Raw genomic sequence first — 25,790 nt, 5'->3', positions numbered from 1 at the left:
ACCCCAAAGCCTTTTGTTTATATGTTATATTATTGCTATTTATCATATTAGAAATTTAAAGCTGGCAAAGTTTTTACGTATTAATTAAAAATTATAACAAACCTCATTAAATGTTGATAATAATAACCCTTAAAATAAAAAACCCAGTATTTTCCAAAAAAACACAAAAAACAAAAACCCAGTGAGAAATGTAGTATTGTTTTAAATTTTTGTAATCTCTTTAAATGTATGCCTTAAAAGAAGACAAATGGAAGGTCATATCTGCTTCTGTATTTAATCTGCTGTGATGACACACATCATTTGGCCTCTGGAAAACTACACTGCACACTTTGGTATGAATGTGTGAAAAAGTAAAATTATTTTTACATCACTGACAGCCCTCCACTACTTTAAAGTAAATTTGTGTTTACAAAAATGGAGAAGAGTAGAATAACAATTAAATGACATCATAAAAGGAAGCAAATCAATAAATCCAGAATGTGGAACATGCCTCAAAACAATTCATCCAATTCTTTCAACATATCAATAGAGCACAGAAAAAGAAAGTGGGAGCAATAGTTCTAGATAAAGAGAGAACAAAATGTCTTCTGTGGACCTTGATGGACCCTATTTTGAACACTTACTGTAAACAGACATCTCTGAAACAATAGAGAAAATATATGTATAGGTAGGATATTAAATGATCCAGAAATTACTGTTAATTTTTTTAGGTATGATATGGTTATACAAGAAAAAAAAATCTTTAATTATTACAGAAGCATAACAAAGTATTTAGTGGTAAAATGAAACAAAGAAAGAGGACAGATGAAGACAGTGTAGCAAAAATGGTCCTAATATTCCTGTTGCATGGAATAAGTGGGAATTCATTGTATGATTCTCTCTACTTTTATATATGTACCAATTTTTCATAAAAGAAAAAGTTATAAAAATATTCAATAAAATTACTTGGCTTAACTTTTGTGCCTTTTGTGGAAAGCCTCCACGTTCTTACAGTAAACTTCTTTCAGGGCTTTATATCACAGACCTAACAACTATGCTTCAGGTTTCAACTGGACAACTCTAGGAAATCTCTCTTTTGGCAGAGATGAATTACCATGTGTAATTTAAACTAGAAAAAGGTTTTAATTTATACCTTAAACATTGGGGGTACTTACAAATGATTTAATAATTTAGTATCTCCATTTTAAAGCATTCGGCAAAAAGTCTGTGAACAGAACAGCTTAATAGCATTACTTTTTTTTTTTTTTTTTAATTCTCACCTGAGGACATACTTAGAGGGGAAGGGACAGAGAGAAACAGCAATCAGTTTGCCTCTCATGCCAAACATGCAACCCAGGCATGTGACCTGATGGGAAATTGAACCCTCGACCTTTCAGTTTACAGGACAATGCTCCAACCAACTGAGCCATACCAGTCAGGGCTACGAGCATTATTTTTAACTCTGAAAATAACCTTTATAGTGGGAGAAAATGAGAACTTAGACATCTTATAATGAACATTTAAGTGAATGCAAGGAGGGCCCAGGATAAACTGGTACATCTTTGATCTTTGTTTGTTCTCACGGTATCATGAACAATCAATAACTCAACTTTCTCTTCTCCCAGCATCTCAGTATCCTCTCTCTTACTGCTCCCTTCTGCATGGTGTGATGTTCTACATCTTGGGATTCCTTCTTAATGTGACCTAAGCTCAGGAGTCATTGAGGGGAAGGCTTACACTGGTCACACGACGGTAGATCTGCGCAGCATTCTGGCACTCCGAGTAAGGGTATTCAGACGTGGCCATCTCAAGCATGCACATCCCAAAAGCATAAACATCAACGGATTCATCGTATTTCTCTTCATACATCTCAGGGGCCATGAACTCTGGGGTGCCTTGAATTAAAAGAATGATTCAGACTCAATACAAGTAAAAGCTGCAGGTGTTACTCACCTGGGGAAGAAGCAGAGAAGTTGATCTGCGAGACAGAATAAAGTGGAAGAAGGAAAGAAGGGAGGGGAATTAGGAAGAGGAACAAAATCTTAGTCTGTTTATCAATTATCTTAGAGGTCTTCTACTGCAAGGCCTTTATAGAAGAAACTAGAACAAGGTCAAGTGTCTTTATTTACTATTTCAAAATGGATTATTGTTGTACAAAGTCAAAATAGAGACTTGGATAAAAGATAAGCTGATATAACTCATAACAAAACAAATGAAAGGAAACGGTAAGAAACTAACAAGGAATAAAGTGAATATAATGGTATCTACCTGTAAGGATGATGGGTTAAAAAAGATCAAAATACTTGTCTGCCCCCTACTGTATGGTAGCTGTAAGGTTAATATTTAGCAATTTCCAGAGACATTTTTGGTTGTAACAACTAGGCAGGGGATAGAGGGTGTGCTACTGGCATCTTGTGAGTAAAGGCCAGAGATGCTGCTAAATAATTTTACAATGTACAAGACAAGCCCTTAAAACAAAAATCCCAGCTAACCCAAAACATTATAGTATTTAAGCTGAAAAACTCTGTTTCAGATATATCCTATCTTCTGAAGAGTAGGAGTAAGGAAAAAGTTGATAAAAACCAAACTTTCAGAATGAACTCGTATTTTCACATATTAAAAGAAAGTCTTAATAGACAGATATTTTTAAATATACATATATATCCAACAGACAATTTGAAAAACTAAAATACATATAAATCGTTTCTTTTATGTAGAAAACACACTATTATGTAATTATGTAATACTAAATAGCAATAGAATGATCTACTAAGATTGATAGTTATGTAAAATTTTGTTAAGAGTTTACTTTACTTTTCTTTATATAATTTACAAAAACACTGATAGTCTTCAAGATGACTCTAGAAGCATTAGGATAGAGAACTACCTATCTTATAAGTAGAACTTATTGCTTCCTAAGTTCAAATTATAAATTTTTGAAGGTTTTTTTATGTAATAAAAGCTCTGACAGGGCCCAGCTTCTAAATAAAAGGAATGTCAGAAAGCCAGTTAGTCTGCAAGGTACACTTGAAACATACCTATCACGCTCTTGGCAAAAGAAGCCCGCTTCAGGGTTGCCAGACCTAAGTCTCCAATCTTGACGGAGCCTGTAGGGCCAGTGATAAAGATGTTGTCACATTTAAGATCTCGGTGAATAATAGGTGGAGTTCGAGTATGAAGAAATTGAAGTCCTTTAAGGATCTGTCGGCACCAGCTTCTTAGAACTTTGATCTTCATCACCTTAAACCTTTTCAGGTACCTAGAAAAGGCAAGGTATACCGAACAGGTTATCAACGATATGAGTTTGCTGCTTTGAAGAATTCCATTAAATTCTAGCATATCTGAGATGGAAATATCAAATTTAAAATATTAAGATTCAGTAACCTTAAAGGCTCATGATACTTTTAGTAAGGTTAAAGGGGATGGGATAATAAGTGGTTGGAAAGCAAATTCTGATGACAAAGCACAAAAAAAAATTAATTCCTTAAAGTTAAATCATTACTAAAATGATTTTTAAAAAGTAGAGTTCAACTTCTGGTAAATGGTGAAGCAATTCTTACTGGACACAGATATAATTGATATAATTATAAACTCTAAGAAAAATATATACAAAACAACTACTTGAAGGCCCTGAGAGCAATCAAAATCAGGTACAAATTGGAAGGGAGTTCACATGAGGAAAAACTAGAAAGCACTGCTTTGAGCTTCCTACATTCTATACCTGAGCTGAGCTATGACTCCAATCTGACTATGTAAGTCAGCTCAAACCTAGACAGAAACCTGTAGCCTTATTTGCTGAGAGAAATAAAGACAGAGTTCAAGATAACCACAACATCTAGAACAGTGATGCCCAACAGAACTTTTTGCAATGACAGTCTATCCAAAACAGTATCCACTAAACAAATGTGAATATTTGTATTAAATGGAGATGAATTAAAATAAAAAATTCCATTCCCCAGGCACACCAGCCACATTTCAAGTCCTCAACAGCTGTATGTGGCAAATGGCTACCACATTGTGAATAGGGCATATTATAGAACATATTTATCACCACAGAAAGTTCTAATGAGCAACAGAAATCTAGAAAGTAAAGGGGGAAAATCCCATAAAGTATAGAAGGGGAGCCTCGTATTCTGCATATTGACTCTGCTCAAACCTCTGAAATATGTACATATGGGGAAGATTCCAAGCAGCCCAGTTAATGCTGAAGGAATGGAACAGAGATTTCTGTTGATGCTACCTATACACTATAAGGAGGATAAAATTTTGAACACTGAGTTCAGACACATTTTATCTGGAAATAGTCAAGAAAAAAATAAGGAGCACAAAAATGGTAAGATTACATTTTCCCCTCATTATTTTAAAAATACATGGCTAATTAAAGGAAAATTCATTAACACTGTATGCAGGGTCTATACAATATGTAAATGTAACATGAAAATTACAGCATAAAGAATAAGTATCAGGGATAAATAAAACTATATTTGAGCAAGTTTTCTTTGTTTTACAAGAAATTATATAGTATTAACTAAAAGCACACTATAAAAAGGTAAAGAATAGCTGCAATCTATAGAACAACTGCTTTAAAGTTGTCTATTGGATAGTAGATTAGAGACAGCAACCCTCAGCCCCACCCCGCCAAGGATGTTAACTAAGAAGCTAATATAGGAACTAAAATGAAATTCTATCCATTTTTATAAAGAAAACTAACAGTAAAGTTGCCTTTATGGTTAAGAAAAATATCAGATTCCTATCAGAGTGGTGGAGCAGGTACATGCCAGACTTGCCTATTCCCCCAACTACATCAAAATTACAACTGAACTACAGATCAATCATCATTGAGAATGGCCCAAAGACTAGCTGATGTCCTATAACTAAGGATACACAGAAGAAACCAGATCAAGGCTGGTAGGAGGGGCAGAGATATGGAACCAGCAGGTCCTACATCCGCATGTGGCAGTTAAAACTTGGAAGGGAAAATTCAGCTGCAAAGGTTTCCCCTGAGGAGTAAGGGTTCCCAGCTGCACACCAGGCCCCTGAGTCCATGGCTCCAGTGCCTAGAAGAGAAGTCTTTATAATTTCTGGCTGTGAAGACCAGTGAAGACTGTGGCTGAGGGAGACAGAGGGCTTCTGAAGTCCCAAGAAGTTCCTCTTAAAGAACCTGCTCACAGACTTACTTAGATTCACTTGTTCTAACCTTCAGTGCTGGACAAGCAGCTTGAAAGGTACTAGGGACTTAGGGGAGAAAATGAAACATCTAGCTTCAGGGCGAGGGCTGGAGGGGTAGCTTCCTCCCAGACAGAGGTACTAGCAGAAGCTGTTGTTCTTTTGCTAAGCCCTCCCTCTGCAGGTGCAGGTGGGAGCCATCTCTGAGTCTCCATTAACCTGGCTAACACTGTTCCCCATCCAAGTCGCTTCCAGTAGCTTTTCCATGCAATCTGTCTATGCTGCAGACTCTCCGAAAAACTCTCAAAGGTTCACAAACCCCAAACAAGCAGCACCTGGCCTCTGTGTACCCCAAACCTCTTGCTAAGCAGCCCCAAGCCAGACACTAATGGCAGCCAGCCTCCGTTCACAGTTTAGTCTTTCACAGGCACCAGAACAAGCAGCAACCATGTGCAGATCATTTTGTAGCTCCTACCAACTAGCCCCAGGCAAGGCACAGGCAACAGCTGACCTTGGCGTACACCTCCCAAGAGGCCCCAAAACCAATGAACATGGTAGCCAATTTCAGACAAGAGTATCTCCACAAAGGACACACTCAAAGTGCAAGCTTGGCGGGCACCAGAGCCTGAGCCTGTCAAAGCAAAAGCAAATTCAGCTCCGCAGGATCAACCCCTACGCAACAGCTCTTCCACTGTGAGCACGGCCAGTCCTCACAACCTGAGCCTGTGGGTCAATCCCTCCCACTGATGGGCCAACAGCAATCAAGTCTCAACTATAAGAGGAAGGCACACACAACACAAACAAGGGACACACCTGGAGCACCAGGCTCAGGTGACATGGAAGATTGCACCACTGGATCCCATAGGACACCTGCTACAGAAGGCCACACTGCAAAGTCCAGGAGATGTAGCAGCTCTACCTAATACATAGAAAGAATACATGAAGAAAGGCAGCCAATACAAGGACACAAAGAAACATGTCCCAAATGAAAGACAGAACTCCAGAAAAAGAACTAAACTACATGGAGATAAACAACCCACCAGATGCAGAGTTCAAAACACTGGTTATAAGGATGCTCAATGATCTGGGCAACAGCTTCGACAAAAAGATATCATACACAAAAATGGAGACAGAAAACAAACAAACAAAAAAGAACCTCTCAGAAATGAAGACTACAATAACTGAAATGAAGAATGCATTAGATGAAATTGATATTAGAGGAATTGAACTAGATGAATTAGATGAAATAGATTAGAGGCAGCAAAGGACTGAATCAGCAATTTGTAAGATAAGGTAGGAGAAAACACCCCATCAGAATGACAAAAAGAGTAATAAGGTTAGTTTCAGGGGCCTCTGGGACAACATCAAGTATACTAACATTTGCATCATAGGGTTGGCAGAAAGGAGAGAGAGTGCTAGGAACTGAAAACCTATTTGAAGAAATAATGACAAAAAACTTCCCTAACCTAGCAAGGGAAATATATATATATGAGCCCAGCAAGCACAGAGTCCCAAACAAGATGAACCCAAAGAGGCCCATGCCAAGATATATCGTAATTAAAATGCCAGAGGTTAAAGACAAAGAATCTTAAAAGCGGCAAGAGAAAAGCAGTTACCTACAAAGGAGCTCCCATAAGATGCAAGAAAATCTGCAGTTTATGATGATTTCTCATCAGAAACTCGCAGGCCAGAAGAGACAGGCATGAGACATTAAAAGTGATGAAAAACAAGGACCTGCAACCAAGATAACACTACTCAGTAAAGGTACCATTTAGAATCAAATGAGAGAGAAGGATCTTCCCAAGCAAGAAGAAGCTAACAGAGTTCATCACCACTAAACCAGTACTACAAGAAATAGTAAAGGGACTTCTTTAGGAAAAAGAAAAAAAGATTAAAAATATGACTAATAAAATGGCAATAAATATCTATCAACAATGACTTTAAATGTAAATGGATTAAATGCTCCAATCAAAACACACAGGGTGGCTGAATGGATAAGAAAACAAAAACCCTTATATATGCTTTCTACAAGAGGCTCTTCAGATAGAAAGACTCATACAGGGTGAAAGTAAAGGGATGGAAAAAGGTATTTCATATGAAATTCACAATGGAAATGAGAATTTAAAAAAGCTGGGGTAACAATATTACAGAATAGATTAAAACAAAGGGTATAACAAAAGACAAAGAACGATCCAGCAATTCTGGGTTTTTATCCAGAGAAAACCAATACATACATATCCACATGTTCATTGCAGCATTATTTACAATAGCCAAGATATGGAAGCAACTTCAGTGTCCATCAACAGATGAGTGGATAAAGAAGAAATAGTGCACATATACACAATGGAATATGACTCAGCCATAAAAAATAATGAAATCTTGCCATCTGTAACTAAATAGATGGACCTAGAGGGTACTGTGCTGAGTGAAGTTAAATCAGAAAGAGAAAGAAAAATGCCATATGGTTTCACTTATATGTGAAATCTTTTTTTAAATTTTCTTTTTATTGAGTTTATTTGGGTAACACTGGTTAACAAAATGATAAAGGTTTCAGGTACCCAATTCTACAACAAATCATCTGTACACCGTACTGTGTGTTCACCACCCCAGGTCAAGTCTCCTTTCATCACCATTCATTCCCCTATACCCGATTACACCTCTGCCCCACCACCAGCAATCATTACAGTGTTGTCTGTGTATGTGAGTTTTTTCTTTTTTTCCTTTTTTGCTCAATCCCTCCACACCTCCCACCACTATGCTCTCAAGAGCTGTCAGCTTGCTCTCTATATTTGAGTCTGTCTCTATTTTGCATGTTAGTTCAGTTTGTACATTGGATTTCAGATAGGAGTGAAATTATATGGTAAAAAACAAAATACACAAATGAACAAAACAGAAACAAACTCATAGACACCGAGAACATTTTCATGGTTGCCAGATGTGGTGGGGCTTAGGGGAACAGGTAAAAAGGAGGAAGGGATTAAGAAGTACAAATTGGTTTACAAAATATTCACAAGGGTGTAAAGTATAGCATAAGGAATATACAGTCAATAATATTGTAATAACTATGTATGCTGCCAGGTGGGTAATAGTTTTATTGAAGTGATAAGTTAGTAAGATATATAAGTATCTAATCACTATGTTGTACACCTAAAACTAACATGATATTGTATGTCAAGTGTAATTGAGAAATAAAAAATTATCTATAAATAAATAAATAAATAAATATCAAAATACAGTCACCTCTGAAGGGGGAGGGAAAGGCTGCCTGGGAAGAGGCATAAAAGCATTTAATGAGATACTGGAAATGTTCTCATATCTTAATAGAGTTTTGATTACATGAGTAAATGACATTGTCAAAACTCATTCAATGATACAATCATAATTTATGCTTTTCACTGTATGTAAATTTTATCATAAAGAAAAACAAAACACAAATATTGAAACTTTCACAAAGTAGATACTGAAGAGTTTACAGGTGAAGCAGACTAATGTCTGTAACTTACTCGCGATGAATAAAATTAAAGTAGATGAATAGTGGAATAATTAGATGAACATTATGTTAAAGAAAATGCAGCAAAAGTTAACAAATTAGAGAAGCTGGGCAGTGATTATATGTAGGTGTTCACTGTATAATTCTCTCAACTTTTCTGTGCAACTGAAAATTTTTATAATAAAATGGAGAAAAGTTGACACTGGCTTGTATCTCTTGCATCTATAAAATAATAAAGCATATAAAATGTAATAGATTATTTGTAAAGCTTGTATCTTATAACTTACTAAAATTAGGTAGAATCACTAGGATTTTCTATGTTAACAGTTACGTAATCTGCAAACATGGACAGTTTTAGTTCTTTTTTCTAATTTTATGCCTTTTACCAGTTTTCCCGTTTTTATGCTTTATTGCAATGTGGGTGGGTCCTCTAGAACAATACTAAATACAAACTAGGAAAAAGGCATCTTTGTTTTTGTTCTAAATCTCAGGGGTAAACAGTTAGGTATGGCCGTCAGATATGACTTTAGCTATAGGTTTTTCCGTGGATGTTCTTTATCAGAGAAAGTTCCCTCCTATTTATAGTTTGCTAAGAGTTTTTAGTCATGAATAGATGTTGAACTGTCGAATACTTTTCCCACATGTACTGAAATGATCATATGATTGTTCTCCTTTATTCTGTTAATGTGATGAATAACACTAGTTTACTCAATGTTGAACCAACTTTGCAATCCTGGGATAAACCTTATTTGGTACCGATGTATTGTAATTGCTGGACCCAATTTGCTACTACTTTGTAAAAGATTCTTCTATCTATATTCAGAGGGACATTGATCTAAACAAATTTCTTATGCTACAGTATCTAAGGTTTTGGTATTAGTGTTATGTTGACCCTATGAAATGAACTGAACAGTAATTCTTTGCCTCTATTTTTTGAGAAAATTCAACACACTGGATCGCAACATTTTATTATGATAAAATACAAATACCATAAAACTTACCATTTTAAAATACACATACCATAAAATTTACTATTTTAAGTCATAAGTACTGTATTTTGCCATGTATAATATACACTTTTTTGCCCAAATTCTTGAGGGAAAAATAAGGAAGCGCATTATACATGAGTAGTGCCCGAAATACCTTGTGTCTGTTCTTATGTTTTGTAATTACTTGTTACATAAAATTTCTTGTACCATAGTATGTTAAAAAATAAATGCTAAATTCCTTTATAATACAAAAAACAAGTATCTAAATATAAATAAATAGATAGATGGATGGATGGATTAAAAAATTAAAACACAAGTTTTTTTCCCCCTGAAAGTTTGTGCTAAAATCGTGGGTGTGCATTATACACAGGAGAATATTATACATCGCAAAATACAATATTCATATTATTTGCAATTATATCACCACCATCCATCTCCAGGAAATTCTTTTCATCTTGCAGAACTGAAATTGTATATACATTAGACAATAATTCCCCTTTCCCTCAACTCTTGGGCCCTGCCAACCACTATTCTACTTTCTATGTCTATAAAGTTGACCACTCTAGGTACCTCAAGAAAGTGGAATCATATATTCATCTTTTTGTGACTGGTTTATTTCATTTAGCATAATATCCTCAAGGTTCATTCATGTTGTAGCATGTGTCAGAATTTCCTTCCCTTTTAAGGATGAAAAGTAGTCCATTGTACATGTATATCACATTTGCTTCCACTTTTGGACACTTGGAATGCTTCTATCTTTTAGCTACTTGTGAATAATGCTGTTATGAACATGGGTATAAAAATATCTCTTCAAGACCCGTTTTCAATTATTTTGGGTATATATCCACAACTGGAATTATTGGATCATATGATAATTCTATTGATTTTAAAATTGGGATAAAATTGACATATAACATTATACTAGTTTCAGGTGTACCACACGATGCTTCAGATTTGTATACATTAAAAAATTATCCCCACAATTAGTCTAGTTCACATCTATCACCACACAGATTTATTTTCTTGTAATGAAAACTTTATAGAGCTACTCTCTTAGCAACTTTCAGATATACAACACAGTATTAAATATAGTCAACTAAGCTGTCCATTGAATCCACAGGATTTATTTATTTTATAATTGGATGTTTGCTGACCTTTTGGTCAGTGCCACCCATTCCCACTCCCAACACTACACTCCCCACAACCCGTCAACCACAATCTGTTCTCTGTCACTATGAATTTCTTGGTGGTGGTAGTGGTTTGTTTTTGTATGGATTTGGGGGAGGGGTAGCTTGGCTGTTTTATAGTTTTTACATATAAGTGAGATCCTACTGTAATAGTCTTTGTCTCACTTAGCATTAATACCAACAAGGTCTATTCATGGTGTCACGAGCAAATGGCAAGATTTCCTTCTTTTTTAAAAAAAAATTTAAAATTTATTTTGAGAGAGAATGGTAGGGAAGGAAAAAGAAGGAAAGAAACATCTAGGTGCAAGAGATACGGTACATCCATCAGTTGTCTCTCACACCCCACCAACTGGGGACTTGGCCCACAACCAGGCATGTGTCCTAACTGGGAATCAAACCAGCAACCTTTTGGTTTGCAGGCCAGCACACAATCCACTGAGCCACACCAGGCATGGCAAGATTTCCTTCTTTTTGAATAGCATCCCACTACACACACAGACACAGACACACACACACACACCCCGCCCCCGCTTTTATCCATCCATTGATGGTCACTTAGGTTGTATCCATATCTTGGCAACTGTAAACAATGCTACAATGAACATGGTGGTGCGTATATCTTTTCAAATTATTATTTTCATTTCATTTGGACAAATACTCAGAAGTGGAATTGCTGGATCATATGATAGTTTTAATTTTTGAAGAACCTCCAAACTGTATCCCATAGTGGCTATACCAATATATATTCCCACCAACAGTGCACAAGGGTTATCTTTTCTCCATATCATAGCCAAAACTTGTTATTTCTTGTCTTTCTGTTAACAGCCATTCTAACAGGTACAAGGTGGTTTTGATTTGCAAATCTCTAATAACCAGTGGCCTTGGAGCATCTTTTCATGTACCTGTTGGCCATTTGTCTATCTTCTTTGGAGAAATGTTTATTAAAGTCCCTTGTCCATTTCTGAATCAAGTTGCTGGTTTTTATGTCATTAAGTTTAGGGAGTTCTCATTATAGTCTAGGTATTAACCTCTTTTGAGTTAAATGATTTACAAATATTTTCTCCATTCTGTGATTTACTTTTTATTCTATTAATGTATCTTAATGCACAAAAATTTTTCATTTTCATGAATTCCACTCTGGATTTCAAAACATCTGATCTGGCATACCTTTCGGGCAATGCTGATAAACAAAATCATCTCCACTTTTGGTAGACAGTATTAAGTTTCTTTTTACTGATGAGAATAGTGACCCCAAGGTCACACAGCTAATTTTGAGACAGAGATGGCAATTGAACTCTTAAGCTTATTCTACTGCTATTGACTGACTGGCCACCCTATCTCTTAATATGCTATGATACCACCATCAGATAAATCTTTCTAAAGAAATGCTAATACAGTCCTTGACACATTAGGTACTCAATTGTTTCCTGAATTATTCAATGCATTGTATCACTACTACATCATAATCCGTTTCAATGGTTCCCTACCATCCTTAAATTAAAGCAGTAACTAATCTTTTGCCCTGCATTCAGAACTCTCTACATTTTTATCTCTAACATATAATATCTACTGGAGCCTTTTTCTTGTCATTATCTCTCTTTATAAATTTCCTATTGTTAACCAAAAGAGTTAACCTACAGCTAACTTTTTATTCTCTATTTTTGTACAACTCCCATAGCACCAGACCATTTAAAGAAAAGCCATCTATATTTAAAGCCTAATTTTAATCCTATTACTCTGACAAAGATCTTCAAGTTTACTCTAGCCACTAGGAAGTATCACTGTCTTCTCAACTGCTATTAAAATGAAAATGCTATTAATCAGCCCCCCCCCCCCCCCCCCCAAAAAAAAAAAAAGGACAGAATCTTGCCATTTGCGACAATGCATGAACTTTGACAACACTACAATAAATAAGTGAGACAAAAAGAAAGAAACCACAGAAAAAAACCCCAAGCTCATAGATATAGAGAACAGACTGGAGATTGCCAGAGGCAGGGAATGGGGTGAACAAAAAAGATGAAGGGAACCAAGGTAAAAACTTCTAGTTATAAAATAAGTAAGTCATGGGGATGTAATATATAGCGACTATAGTTAATAATACTGTATTGCTTATGTAAAAGTTGCTGAGAGTGATATTAAAAGTCTTCATTATAAAAAAATGTTACTATGTATGGTGATAAGTGTTAAGTGGACTTACAGTGATGATCATTGTGTAATATATAAAAATTTTTGAATCATATTGTACACATGAAACTAATATAATGTTGTATGTCAATTGTGTCTCATTTTTTAAAAATTTAAAAATCATTTTAAATTTTATTATTACAATTTTTAAAAAACTCCTCACCTGAGTATATGTTTACTGACTTTAGAAAGAGGGAGATGGAAAGAGGGAGGGAGATAAAGGGGGGTGGGAGGAGGAGAGAGACAGAGAGAGTGGGGGGGGGGAGGAGAGAGAGAAAGAAATCGATGTGAAAGAGAAATATCAATCAGGTTGCCTCCTATAAATGCCCCGACCAGGGATCGAACCCACAACCTAGGTATGTCCCCTGCCCGGGAATCGAACCTGTAACCTTTCGGTGTGCAGAACAATGTTCTAACCCATTGAGCCACCTGGCCAGGGCTATTATTATTACTATTTTATATAACAAATAAGAATATTGACCTGGCTGGTGTGGCTCAGGGGACTGAGCACTGGCCTGGAACCAAAAGGTTGCTGGTTTGATTCCCAGTCAGGGCACATGCCTGGGTTGCGAGCTTGGTCCTCATTTGGGGGGCGTTTGAGAGGCAACCACACATCAATGTTTCTCTCTTTCTCCCTCCCTTCCCCTCTCTCTGAAAATAAGTTAATAAAATCTTTTTAAAAATAAAATAAAAATAGGAATATTATCTAAAGTCACAAGAACCAAACTGGAAACGTGACAACTAGACATCATTTGTGCAGGAAAGACTTAACTAATTAACTGATAAATAGATAGATAAATAATCTTCTTGACACAGCATCTTTGAGTCCTTCATTACAGTTGACTCATGCCCAACTGCACTGAAGAAAAGCCTAGTAGCTGGAAAGTTCCAGCCTCATAACCATAACTCCTAATCAGCTTTTCATTGCTAAAGCAGTTTATATAAACTGACAACCAACTCATGGTTAAATGGGGTAAATGAGCATACTTATCCCACAGAACTGGAAGACTAAATGGTAAGAACAATGGCTGCTGAATATTACAGTATAGGAAGTTTTAGTTCATCAAAAACAAAATATCAATAAAGAGACAGAAATTGTAAAAAAGGAACCAAACAGAAAATCTGGAGCTAAAATGTAATGATAAGAATTTCACTTAAGGGTTTCAAAAATAGATTTGAGCAGGCAGAAGATAGAAGCTGCAAACCCAGAGATAAATCAATTGAAATTATCTAGTGTGAGGAGCAGAAAGAAAAAAAAAATAAAGAAAAAATCCACAGAGCCTAAGAAACAAGAGACATGTGGAATACCACTAAGTGTATCAACATATATGAAATGGGAGTCCCAAATAAGAGAGGAAAGGAGCAGAATGAATAGTTTTTAAAATATTGGCCACAAACTTCCCAAATTTGTTAAGACGTGAATATACAGAACTAGCAAAGCTCAACAAAATCCAGTGCAAAGAGATCCACAATGAGAAATGCAGTCAAACTGTTGAAAGCCAAAAACACAGAGAGAATCTTGAAATCACCAAGAAAAGCAACTCCACCTGTGTAAGATACACTGTGTAGGAAGAGGAATGGGCATTATTAACCTCTTAATGGGTACCAGGTGTTCTTTTGATGGTGCTGAAATGTTCAGGAACTCGGTAGATGTGGTGGTTACACAACAATGTTAATGTACTAAAATGTCACTGAACTGTACACTTTAAAAAAGTTGATTTTAGCCCCAGCTGGTATGCTCAGTGGATGGAGTGCAGGCCCGTGAACCAAAGGGTCACTGGTTCGATTTCCAATCAAGAGCACCTGCTTGGGTTGCGGGCTGGGTCCCTGGTTGGGGGTGCACCAGAGGCAACCACCTATTGATGTTTCTCTCCCTCTCTTTCTCCCTCCCTTCCCCTTTCTCTAAAAATAAATAAACAAAATATTTTTTAAAGGCTTTTAAAAAATTGATTTTATGTTAGTGATTTCACCTCATTTTTTAAAAAAATCTATTTTATTTCCATCACCTGAATGAAATTTTCTAAACCATATATTTCCATCTTATTTTTTATGTATGGGTGTTTGTTTCAATTTAAGTATTTATACATATGTGAAACAAAGGTAGAAACTAAAAAGGTCCAAAAAGCATATATTTTGGAATTAATTCTCATTCCTTTTGCCCCACTTGCCTCTGCAAAAGCTACCACGTTCCTAATTGTTCTAGATTCTTCCAGGTATGAATGTAGATTTGTTTTAAATCTATTTGCTTAGGACTATCATACAGTCGCAATTTGAACCATCCTCTGCTCAAATTTTGTCTTTCCTTATTTTCTTAACATTTTTCCTTTTAGAGTAAAATTAAATCTAATTCTCATTCCATGTCTCATCTTCTTTTCTCATATTTTCCACATTTTTCTGCTTTCTGATTTCTTCATATTTATTATTTTCTATCCAATCTAGTCAGCTGTTTTAACCTAACCGCTTAAGGTTTAATTTTAATGATTTATTATTTCTAGTTCTTTGGATCTCTTCTAATTATGCCTGAATTTTTTTTAATGACATTATATTTCTTCATTATGGTTTCTATTCCTTTTTTTATCACTTTATATTTGTATATACTTTATATACCTACATATATCTTTACTGACATCTTTTTATAGTTACATACTTACTTTGCAATCACTTTCAGAATTGTCTATAGTATCTTTAATTACTGTGGTACTATTTTCCAGTTATAGCTGATCATCTTTACTGGTTTATAATTTAACTGTGAGGTAATTTAATTCTACCTCACTAGAGACTGTTTTGTCCATGGATACTATGCCCAATGAAATACAAAAATGTCCCTTGGAGTTGTTGGATTCTGAAACAATTATGTTCATTCCTAGTCTTGGGATTCCTGCACCAAACAAGTAGTATAAATATAGATTAGAGAGCCATCTACATATGACCTGGGCATCTAGATATTTTTCCTCAGAACTCCTCTCTCATCCAAAGTCCTGCGGAGGGGGGCAAAATTCCTTGCAACTTTCACTCCCTGGGGTGCAGAGTTCTCCTTTACATGGATAATTCAGTAATTCAGTTTTTGGACACAAGCTAACTTCCAGTTTCCCTTTCTACTGAATTCTAAGGCCTTTAGTCCTGGCACAGACATTGAAACTCTAGTATTCAATCCTCAAGCTCCATAAGCAGTGTGAAATCCCAACAGAATGCCAGGGCATCAGCTCCTGTTTTGGCCTTCAGTTACTTCTTCTTTGCCTTTTATCTGGAGATTAGCCCACCCCACCCCCTTTTTTGAAGCTTAGATACATATTGAAAGAGTTTTTATTATATTTCACATTTTAATTTATTGGTAAGGGGGAGGTCATCCCATAGGGACTTAGCACATTCTGTTAACTAAAGCCCCTCGTTACAGTTTTTAAAAAAAGTAAACTGTTGTAGGGTATTCTTGTAGGGTGTGCCTGATAGACTGTGGACAATCCATTAAGTATCCAAATCAGTGAAAAGAATCTCAAGATGTAAGTGTACACAAAATTACTGTCATATAATTCAAATATTCAATATTAGAATATTTAATTCATTCAAATATTTAAGTTTCAGGCACAGTGGTAGGGAGAAGAGTCTAGTGGAAAAACAGGCACGTGAATGACAAGAAGTCTGGATGACTAGGATAAGGGCGTTGCCATCAATATTACAGAAGTTGGGTGGAAATTAGAATTTGCAGTGGGGAAATAATTAGTCAGCTTTCCAACATGTTAGTTTTAAGCATCCAAGAGCACATGTGAGTGACTAACATCCAGAAGATACAAGACTATGTTTCTAAGATAAGGGATTAATGAGCTCTGTAGCATTAACTAAAGAAAGTAATATATAAAATATACAATACACACTATAAAGACAATTTTTAAAAGTTCAACCCCTCTACAATAAATAATCGACACCATATAATTTACACTAGTTTCCCCTCTAAGTACAAATAGATACTCTAAAAGACCTGAGATTCCAGAGGCATACTCCAACTATTATCTTACAATTCTCTATAATAGGGAACAGGGAATTTCTGCATTTGACCTACCTGTATTTCTGAAAGAGATGATAGGTCTAGCTGTTTTGCTTCAATTTCTAACGCTATAGAAATTGAATTACCTAGTGATAAGGTTCACGATACAGTGTGCAACAGTTGCATAGGTACAGAACAAACTGCCTGATACAAGGTGATGTAGTAATAGGTAAAGCTTCTCAATAAGTTTCAACCTCATTTTAACCACTAGAGGGCTACCTTGTCAGTCATTTAATTTCTGATCCCTTAGCCATTCAATTTTAGAAAAACCAAGTTCTATGACTTAAAAAAAACTAGATTTATTCTGAAATAATAGTGTGTCATTTTAATACTTACCAATAAATAATCATCGAATCACTTTATACACCAGATGACGTTGTAGGCAGAAAAATGTTCTAATATACTAACAGTTAAAGGGACTATTCCCTATTTAGGACAACAAAAGTAGGACTGATAAGCCTAAAATAAGAGAACAAGTTTTCTCATACTTCTTGGTCAGTTTTTATATTGATGAACTTACGTTTTAAGTGTTCCAGATGTCATAAGTTCAGTCACCAAAACAATGCACTTCTTTCCTTTCACTGTGGATTCCCAGGAGTCATAGAATCGAACAATATTGGGATGCTGAAGACCCTTTAACATTTCAGCCTCTTCTTTAAATCTCTGCCTCTCAGACTTTGTTAACTTTCGATCCTACAATCAAAAATAAAAACAATGTGGTTTAAAATAATAAAACACCAAGTTACAGTTAAATTTAGATGGTGAACATACTAAATTATAATAATCAACAGTGTTAAAACAGGAACAGTGTAACACTAAGTTTACTAATAACTAATAACTTCATCAGCCTATCACGAGTGTGAAAACAGGCTAAACTATATCAAAGAAAATTCTGCATTATAAAGTCATGCTTGAGATTATTTTATTATCAGTACTATTAATGTATGCCTCAGATACAGTCTCATTCTGTTTGTGCAGTTAACTTGCCACTTACGAAACAAGTCATCTATTGCTAGAGATATGCAATTTAATAACATTAAACAAATATGGGTTTTGGATGTAGAAAGATGTAAACAAATTCTGGTTCTGTCTTTGCTTTGTTCAGAATTTCTCTTATGAATATATACCTTCACCTCACAGGGCTGTTTTAACAATTAAATAATCGACTTGGTATGTTTTCATCACATTTAAAGTACCTGGTGCTTCACAGGTTAGTTCCTGAGGTAAACTGGGGGGAAAGCACTTAATTTGTTGTTTTTCCCTTGACAAGGTCTCATATACAAACTCTGAATTGTTCTGTAAGTTAAAATTGGAACTATCTCTTTCACATTAATATTCTGTCAAAACATGTAATACATATTTTGATAAAATATTCTGGGCATACAATAAAGTAATGTGTCCATCATACAGTAAAAAAATTAAACATCACAGATAATAATTTAAAGTCCTCATCTACCATATTTTGCCATGGATAGTGTGTACTTTTTTGCTCAAATTCTTGAGGGAATATAAGGATGCACACTATACTTGGGTAGTACTACTTCCGTATCTATGTAAATGTTGTTAATTTTTTATTTATGCTTATGCATTAAAAGTGTAACTCTAGAAAGCAATAATGATATCCATATGTAAAATAATACCCTGGAATGCGATAATACGATAATCGGCTTGTTTCTAAATATAAATAAATAATTGAATTTAAAAATTAAAATGATTTTTCCAGATAGTTTAGGCCCACCTTGTGGGTGCACATTATACAAAGGAGCTCATTATACATGTCAAAATATGGTAATTAGATTGCCCTTCCCATTACAATTCTTTACCCTTGAATAACTACTACCCTGAATTTGAACATACCATTCCAAATGGGTTTTTATACTTTATATGAAATACTAAAATTTCATAAAATGATGTTACAAAGTACATACTCTTTGGAAGCTTGTTTTTTTCACTCAATATTGAGATCATCCATGATGGTATATAAGGAGACATTACAAGATAGCTACCATATCATTATAACTTGGATCTACTCATTATCACTGCTACACAGTTATTTGTTGTCTGAATATACAGGGCTGGGCAAAAGTAGGTTTATAGTTGTTCATATGGAAAACAATACAATAATTAATAATAATATAAAATAAACTGTTTCATGTACTAACCACTGTAAACCTATTTTTGCCCCATCCTGTATTACAATTTATGAAATCTCCTACTAATGAATCTCTAAGTTGTTCCACATTTTTTTGCCACTACCATACTGTACTGGTGTTGTAATATTAATCTCCTTGGACATACATTCAATGGTATCTATAGAACACATGTTCTTAAACTTGGGGTCCACAAAACCCTTTGAGGTAAGTTTGTGAACATGTGTGAAAACAAATCTTTATTTTTCATTTACCATGAATTAAAATTTAGTATCTCCTTTAATTATTCAATGTATACACCTAATAGCATTCAGTAGTACCTGTGATTTTTGGCACCAACAGGCCTAGATTATTTCCCTGTCACATAACAGTGGTCACAGATCATCTCAAAACAGCATTTACACAAATCATTACTTTGAAATTATGATAGTTATTAGACTTTCAGTAGCTTTTATTACTATGTACTAGTAATGCACAGTAATCACAAACTGAAAACTTTTTGATAACTATTCAATATTTGTTTCCATTATAATCCTATTTTATTACATGAACTTAAACACTATTGCGGCTTTCACCAGCCTTGAAAAGAGATCTGAAGCAGAAAAAAATATGAAGAATAACTATTAGGATACAAGGCTAACAACAGAATTGTTGGATCATAGGGCATAGGCATCTTCAATTTTCATAAATATCAAGAGATTTTTTTTCAAAGGGACGGTACCAACTGACTCTCCCAATAGCATGGTCTCCAACACAACATTATCAGACAATAACTTCTGTCAATTCAATGGGTGTAAAATCATATCCTGGTGCTTAATTTACATTTTTAGAATCAATAATAAGCATGAGAAACTTTTTGTTTCCTCGCAGACTACTTAAAATTACTCTTCTGTGAACTACCCAGTAATACCATTTGTTGATTTACTACCTTATTTGTATAATTTCTTAATATATTCTGGATACTAACCCTTTATTGATTTTATGAGTTACAAATATCTTTTTTTCAACTCTAGTTTGTATTTTCACCTTCTTTATGATGTCTTTTGATTTACAGATGTTTTTATTTCACTGTAGTTCATCTAACTTGTACTTTGTAGTAGGTAGATTTCATGTCTTCATAATTCTTCTGGACACTGAGACTGCACTTTTTCTTTCTAAAATATATATTTGTTTGTTTGCCACATTTTGGAACTTATCTGTTGAGGAATTTATTTGCATGGATAAAAGGACCAGCTATTACTTTTTTTTTCCCTGTATCAACCAATAACCCCAACACCATCTGGTAACAAGCCGTCTTTTCCATGTAAGTGCTGTTCTATTTCTGAATTCTATATTCATTTCCAATGGTCTATCTATTCCTGCACTAATAACACACTTTCTTAATTGCTATAGTTTTAAAGTAATTCACACTTGGTAGGAGGACGACTTTCTGTAGCATTCTCCCCAAAATTATGTTCTAAATTATGTTCTCATTTTTCCCATGAGACTTTTATTTTTTTAAAAGAAATATATCACAGGCCAACTAAAACTATCAGAATATTATCAAAAATTTTAATTAAAGGCATATTATTTGGGATGACATTGTAAATAACCCCTTTTCCCAAGTAACACATATTAATTTTTAAAACTTTACTGATGCATAATTTTTGTACCATAAGAAAATCACTAATCATCCTTCTATATCTTATACATTATTCCCCAAATTTTTTAGTTCTATACTATCTTTTTACTCCTTAAGCAGACACCATTATAATCATTATAAGTATTAAACAGTATATGCTTACATATCTTTGTTCACCATTCCATTTTGCTCCTTACTCCCTTCTCTGGGTTTAATTTTCTTCAATTTTGAAATGTATTTTTCAAAATTCTTTAAGTAAACATCCATTAGTAATATAATCCTAGGTTGTCTGAAATATTTATTTCATCATCTCTGTTAAATCATAGTTTAGATGGATCTAGATCATAGGTTGGTTTATTTTTCTTTCAGCACTTTTAACATATTGTTTCACACTGTTCTGGTATCTACTGTAGCTGTCAGTATAAACATCCTCCTTGTAGATTATATGCATCTTTCTCTCTGGTTTCTTTCTTTATTCTTTAAAAAAAAAAACAAAAAAAAACCCCAGACTTTTCTTTTGTTTAAATTGTGCTCTGCTGCACTTACTACCATGCCTTTAGTTTTATGTATGCATAATGTGGTTATTTATGCTTTTAAGCCAAAATTTTCAAGTATTTGTCCTTAGGAAAATTCTCAACTAGTATCTCTCTGAATATTGCCTCCTTCTAATCTCCATTCACTTCTTTGTAAGGTTACATATGTGTGTTTTTTTGTATATGGGGGGTGGGGGTGGGTGGGTGGGTGGGTGTGTGTGTGTGTGTGTGTGTGTGTGTGATGTTACTCTGTCCTTAATATTTTTTAACTTTTCTCTCATTTTTAATTTCTTTATCTTTGCTACTTTCTGGGTAATGTTCTTGGACCTACCTTCTCGTTCACTGATTCCATCTTGAGTTATATCTAATCTGCTTATTACCTTTTTTTTTAATTGATCAATTTTTGCAGTCTATAGGAGGCAGGGATGCAAAGGACATGTGTTAAGGTCTCAGCCCTGATCCAGAAATAAGAGATGAACACAAACCAGGTATGCACTCCCAACTGACCATACAAGTCTTAAGAAGGATCGGTATACAGCTGAAAGAGGTATGTATTTTAACACCCATAAAGAAAATAAAACCTAAATTCAAACAGCCAGTCACCAAAAGTACCCGCTGAGGGGTTTGATAAAGGAAATTCAGTCACCACTCCAGTCCCTACTTTCTCCCTAACATCATTAAACAAAGGTGGGGTCAGGGGAAGGCTAAGCACTTACCGAGGGCTTCAGTACAGAAAGAATGCTCCTGCCACTGTACTATGTGCAATGCCTGGAGAACAGGTTATTCCCTCCCCCTCAGATGTAACCCTACAAATGGGGTTTTAAATGAGTCATGTTAACTGACAGCTAAAATCGCAATCATCTCCTTCAACCTCCACAGGCCATGCCTACTTCATGAATAGGCAGGCTTTCCCAGCATCCTCCTCGGAATTTCTTCTCTCCCTGGGTCCTGCTCCATCTCCAAATTATCAGTGCAAGACTGGCCTCTCTCAAAGTTCCATAAAAACCCCTTTCACAGTTCTTTATCACTTTATTCCCACTCCCCACTAGAGGCTGTGACCATCTACAAAATCACATACCTTGTCCACTAAGACTGAGATTCATGGCAGCATAGCTATGTCATCCTGGATTATCCTCCTAAAATGTTCCTTTCCTGGAGGACTGACAGCCAATGGACAAGTCAATATAACTGAGGCCAGATGATGGAGGAAGTTGGTACTTAGTGAGTTTGTAATCAAAATGCATTTTCATTTCTTGAAGCTCTGTTTGGGTCTTCATCAAATCAGTCATTCACTACCCCTTCCAACACCATCTTGATGTTTTTGTTGTTTTTAGTCTTTAGTCCTTTTTCTTATAATATGACTTACTTTACAGACTTAATTCAATACCACTTTTAAGTTACTGGGGATCTAATTTTGCCTACTGTTTTGGCTGCTGGTATTCACTTGTGTGGTTTGTTTATCATGTGGTTATCTTAAACTATGATTTGTTTGTTGGAATATCTTCAGTTGTGGGTGTATTCCACAATCTCTAGTCTGTCTTTTCATTTCATTTTCCTCTTCAAAGAACAACTTTATTGGATCTCAATTCCAATAACTGCTTGGGCTTGAGATTTCATCTATCCTCAAATAGATAGTAAAACTATGCCTCTTAGTTAACAAGACTGGCTATTGTCTCAGAAAAGCCCTAGTGTCAATTCACACTTTTCCCACTCTGGTTTTAAGTTTCTTCTTCATTTTTAGACACTGGAGATTATCCTTATTCTAACAAGCTCAGTTATGCATTGAAAATAATAGGCTTTTGTTGTTCATTTCATCAAAATTTTCAAAACAGTATCTGGTGTTTCACAGTAGGAAGTTTTCAGCTTGTTTGGTTTTTCATGTACTGACAACAGGGTTTCCCCATGTTTTCTAAAAATCTTGTTTACCATACATTCTTAACTATTTTTCATAAGGAAAATTTATATAGAAAAAAGAATAAAAATCTAGATCACTTGTTGACTCCTTTACATATTACTGAACCTTACAGCAGCTGAATTAGGAAAAGTTATTTTAAAGAAATTATGAAAAGTTAGTTCAGTCTCAAAACAATTGGAAGACAGTGATTACACAAACCAAATAAATTTTATTATACCTATCATTAAGTGATATTTAATTTTTATGTTTTAATAAAAGTCTACCTATTTGATTGCTTTGATAAGTACTTTTATCTGTGTAGCACGCAATATTCACTTCAGTTTTAACAATTTTTGAACATCTTGAAAAATGTTTACTTAAATTTTAAACAAATGTTTGCATTCCTTGTGTCAGACAACAGGATATGATAAACACCAGAAACAAAATTTCTGCTGTTATAGACCTTCCAGTGTTAAGAGGCAGAGGCATTAATTTTATTAAGTATGATGAACAGAAAAGCATTAGGTACTTTGAGAGCTATCATAACAGACCCAATTCTTTACTCACAAATGTGCATTAACTAGAGGTAGCCATGTGAGGAAAAAAATGACTACCAGCAGGTTACCCCAAAGATTAAGTGAGATCCTGGGTATGAAAGCATATGAAAGCACCCATAGTTCTAGTCACATAATACTTGAAATGCTTAAGATATTTTGCTAAAGGCAAACTTGGGAATGTAGGATACATAATGGAAACATGAAGATTCAAAACATTATTAATAGTGAGCTATAAAATTAAAATTTATTGATTTAAATGTGTTTTGTCACTCAGTTTAGATCTTCTGGAAAATATATCAGACCACTGTAGCTGAAACATGGAATATCTATTTATTATACAGGATAAGGCAGTATATAATGCTTATTGGTAAGAGCTTAAATAAATTATGTAAGGACATATATTCACTGTTGTACAAATAAAAAGTTAACTTTAAGTCTCTTTTTTTTTCTTTTTTCTTTTCTTTGCCTTGGCTGAGTAGTTCAGTTGGTTAGAGCATCATCCCATATGCCAAGGGTGAGGGTTCAATCAACCTTGGTATATGGCTGGTGTATGTGCCCAGTCAAGGTGCATACAAGAAGCAACCAATGAATGCATAAATAAGTAAAACAACAAATCAATGTCTCTCTGCAAACCACTTTTCACATGTTCAATCAGTCACAGCAGCTTCTCCATTTACTGCACAAATCTTTTTTCACTTCAGTAGTGTTTTTACCTTTCTTGAAATAATAAACTATACTATGTCAAAAATGTTTTTTATCTTCAATATTAAAATGGCTAACACAAAAATTCACCGATTTTGATAAGTTTTTTAACTGTTACATACAATCTAACAAAACTGTTTCAAATGAAGTTAAAGACAAGTAAGTGCTACTAGAGCTGTCGTACAGAAAAAAACTGTATGAACTTTTTAACCAACCCAATAGATTAAAAAAAATACTGAACCTTTAATTGTAAAATGTTTTCTCTCAACTGATTGTATATAACGAGACAGAAATTGTTACTAAATATGAACTAAGACTGTAGCATAAATCATTCTACATTATTTAAATTTTAATTGTAATTTAAAATCTACTTAAAGATTTTTTCTATCTATAATCCCAAATTTTTAACAATGTTCTAAAGTGCACAAGGCTTGTAAATTCTTTCTGCTGAAAACTTGAAATAATTTACTTATGTCTTTCTCTACTACCACTACCCTATTTCATGCTATCATCATCTCTTCTAGATTCCTGCAATAGCCTACTAAGTTATTTCCACACATCTAATCTTATTCTTGTACAATGTTCCCTACTCTGTCCATATACAGCCAGAATATTTGTATGATTTTAATCAATTCTAAGGTATGTCTATTTAATTCTTAGAAATACAACTTGTCCTATTTTAACATTTTTGAAATTAGAATGTGTCATAAGATTAAGAGTTTTAGATTCAATGAAATATTATGTCCTGTTTAAAACTTTTCAAGAGCTTGCTAACAGCCTGTAGGATAAAGATGAAAATAATTGTGACCTACAAGGTCCCATATAATATATGGTCTTTGCCCACTCTTAAAGTCTACATTTCTTGTCATTCCAATCTCTTCCATTCTCAAACATGCCATACTTCTTCCACTTGGGTCCTTCAAGCATGCTGTTCTTTCAATCTAAAATGCCCCTCTATCCATCTTTATTTGCCTAATGTCCAGTCATCATTGAAAGATCAATTCATTTCCTAAGGAACGATAGGTTAAATCATCCACCCTCCACACTGATTTTTCAGGTTGGCCAAAAAATCCATTTAGCTTTTTCTGTAAAATGAAAGACAAATTTTTCATTTGCACCAAAAACTTTACTGATTTGGACATTTTGAGTATGTTGGCTGTCTTCTGCTATTGGCTTCTAGTGGGTAGAGGCCAGGGGTGTTACTAAACATCTTCCAATGCATAAGACAGATCCATAGCAAAGAATTATTTGGCCAAAATGTTAGTAGTACCAAGAAACTTCGAAAACCACTTTTTAAAT

At 34.7% G+C, this 25,790-nt stretch overlaps 1 protein-coding gene across 9 annotated transcripts in view; it reads right to left on the bottom strand.

Moving 5' to 3' along the window:
* WNK1 (WNK lysine deficient protein kinase 1) overlaps positions 1–25,790 on the bottom strand; it is a 148,683-nt gene that overhangs the window by 69,914 nt on the left and 52,979 nt on the right. For all 9 annotated transcript variants that reach the window (XM_054577176.1, XM_054577168.1, XM_054577170.1 and 6 more), the window contains exons 2-4: positions 17,555–17,727; positions 3,018–3,238; positions 1,717–1,874 (exon numbers count right to left, since the gene is read on the bottom strand). In XM_054577176.1, coding sequence (XP_054433151.1) covers positions 1,717–1,874; positions 3,018–3,238; positions 17,555–17,727 — 552 coding nt within the window. The remainder of the gene's footprint in view (positions 1–1,716; positions 1,875–3,017; positions 3,239–17,554; positions 17,728–25,790) is intronic.

Source organism: Pteronotus mesoamericanus, unplaced genomic scaffold (assembly GCF_021234165.1).
Source record: "Pteronotus mesoamericanus isolate MK-2021 breed Mesoamerican mustached bat unplaced genomic scaffold, CSHL_Meso_final contig_41, whole genome shotgun sequence".
In the NCBI taxonomy this organism is placed as follows: domain Eukaryota; kingdom Metazoa; phylum Chordata; class Mammalia; order Chiroptera; family Mormoopidae; genus Pteronotus; species Pteronotus mesoamericanus.
Note: the sequence above shows the minus strand (reverse complement) of the source record. Positions and strands in the feature narration are given on the sequence as shown.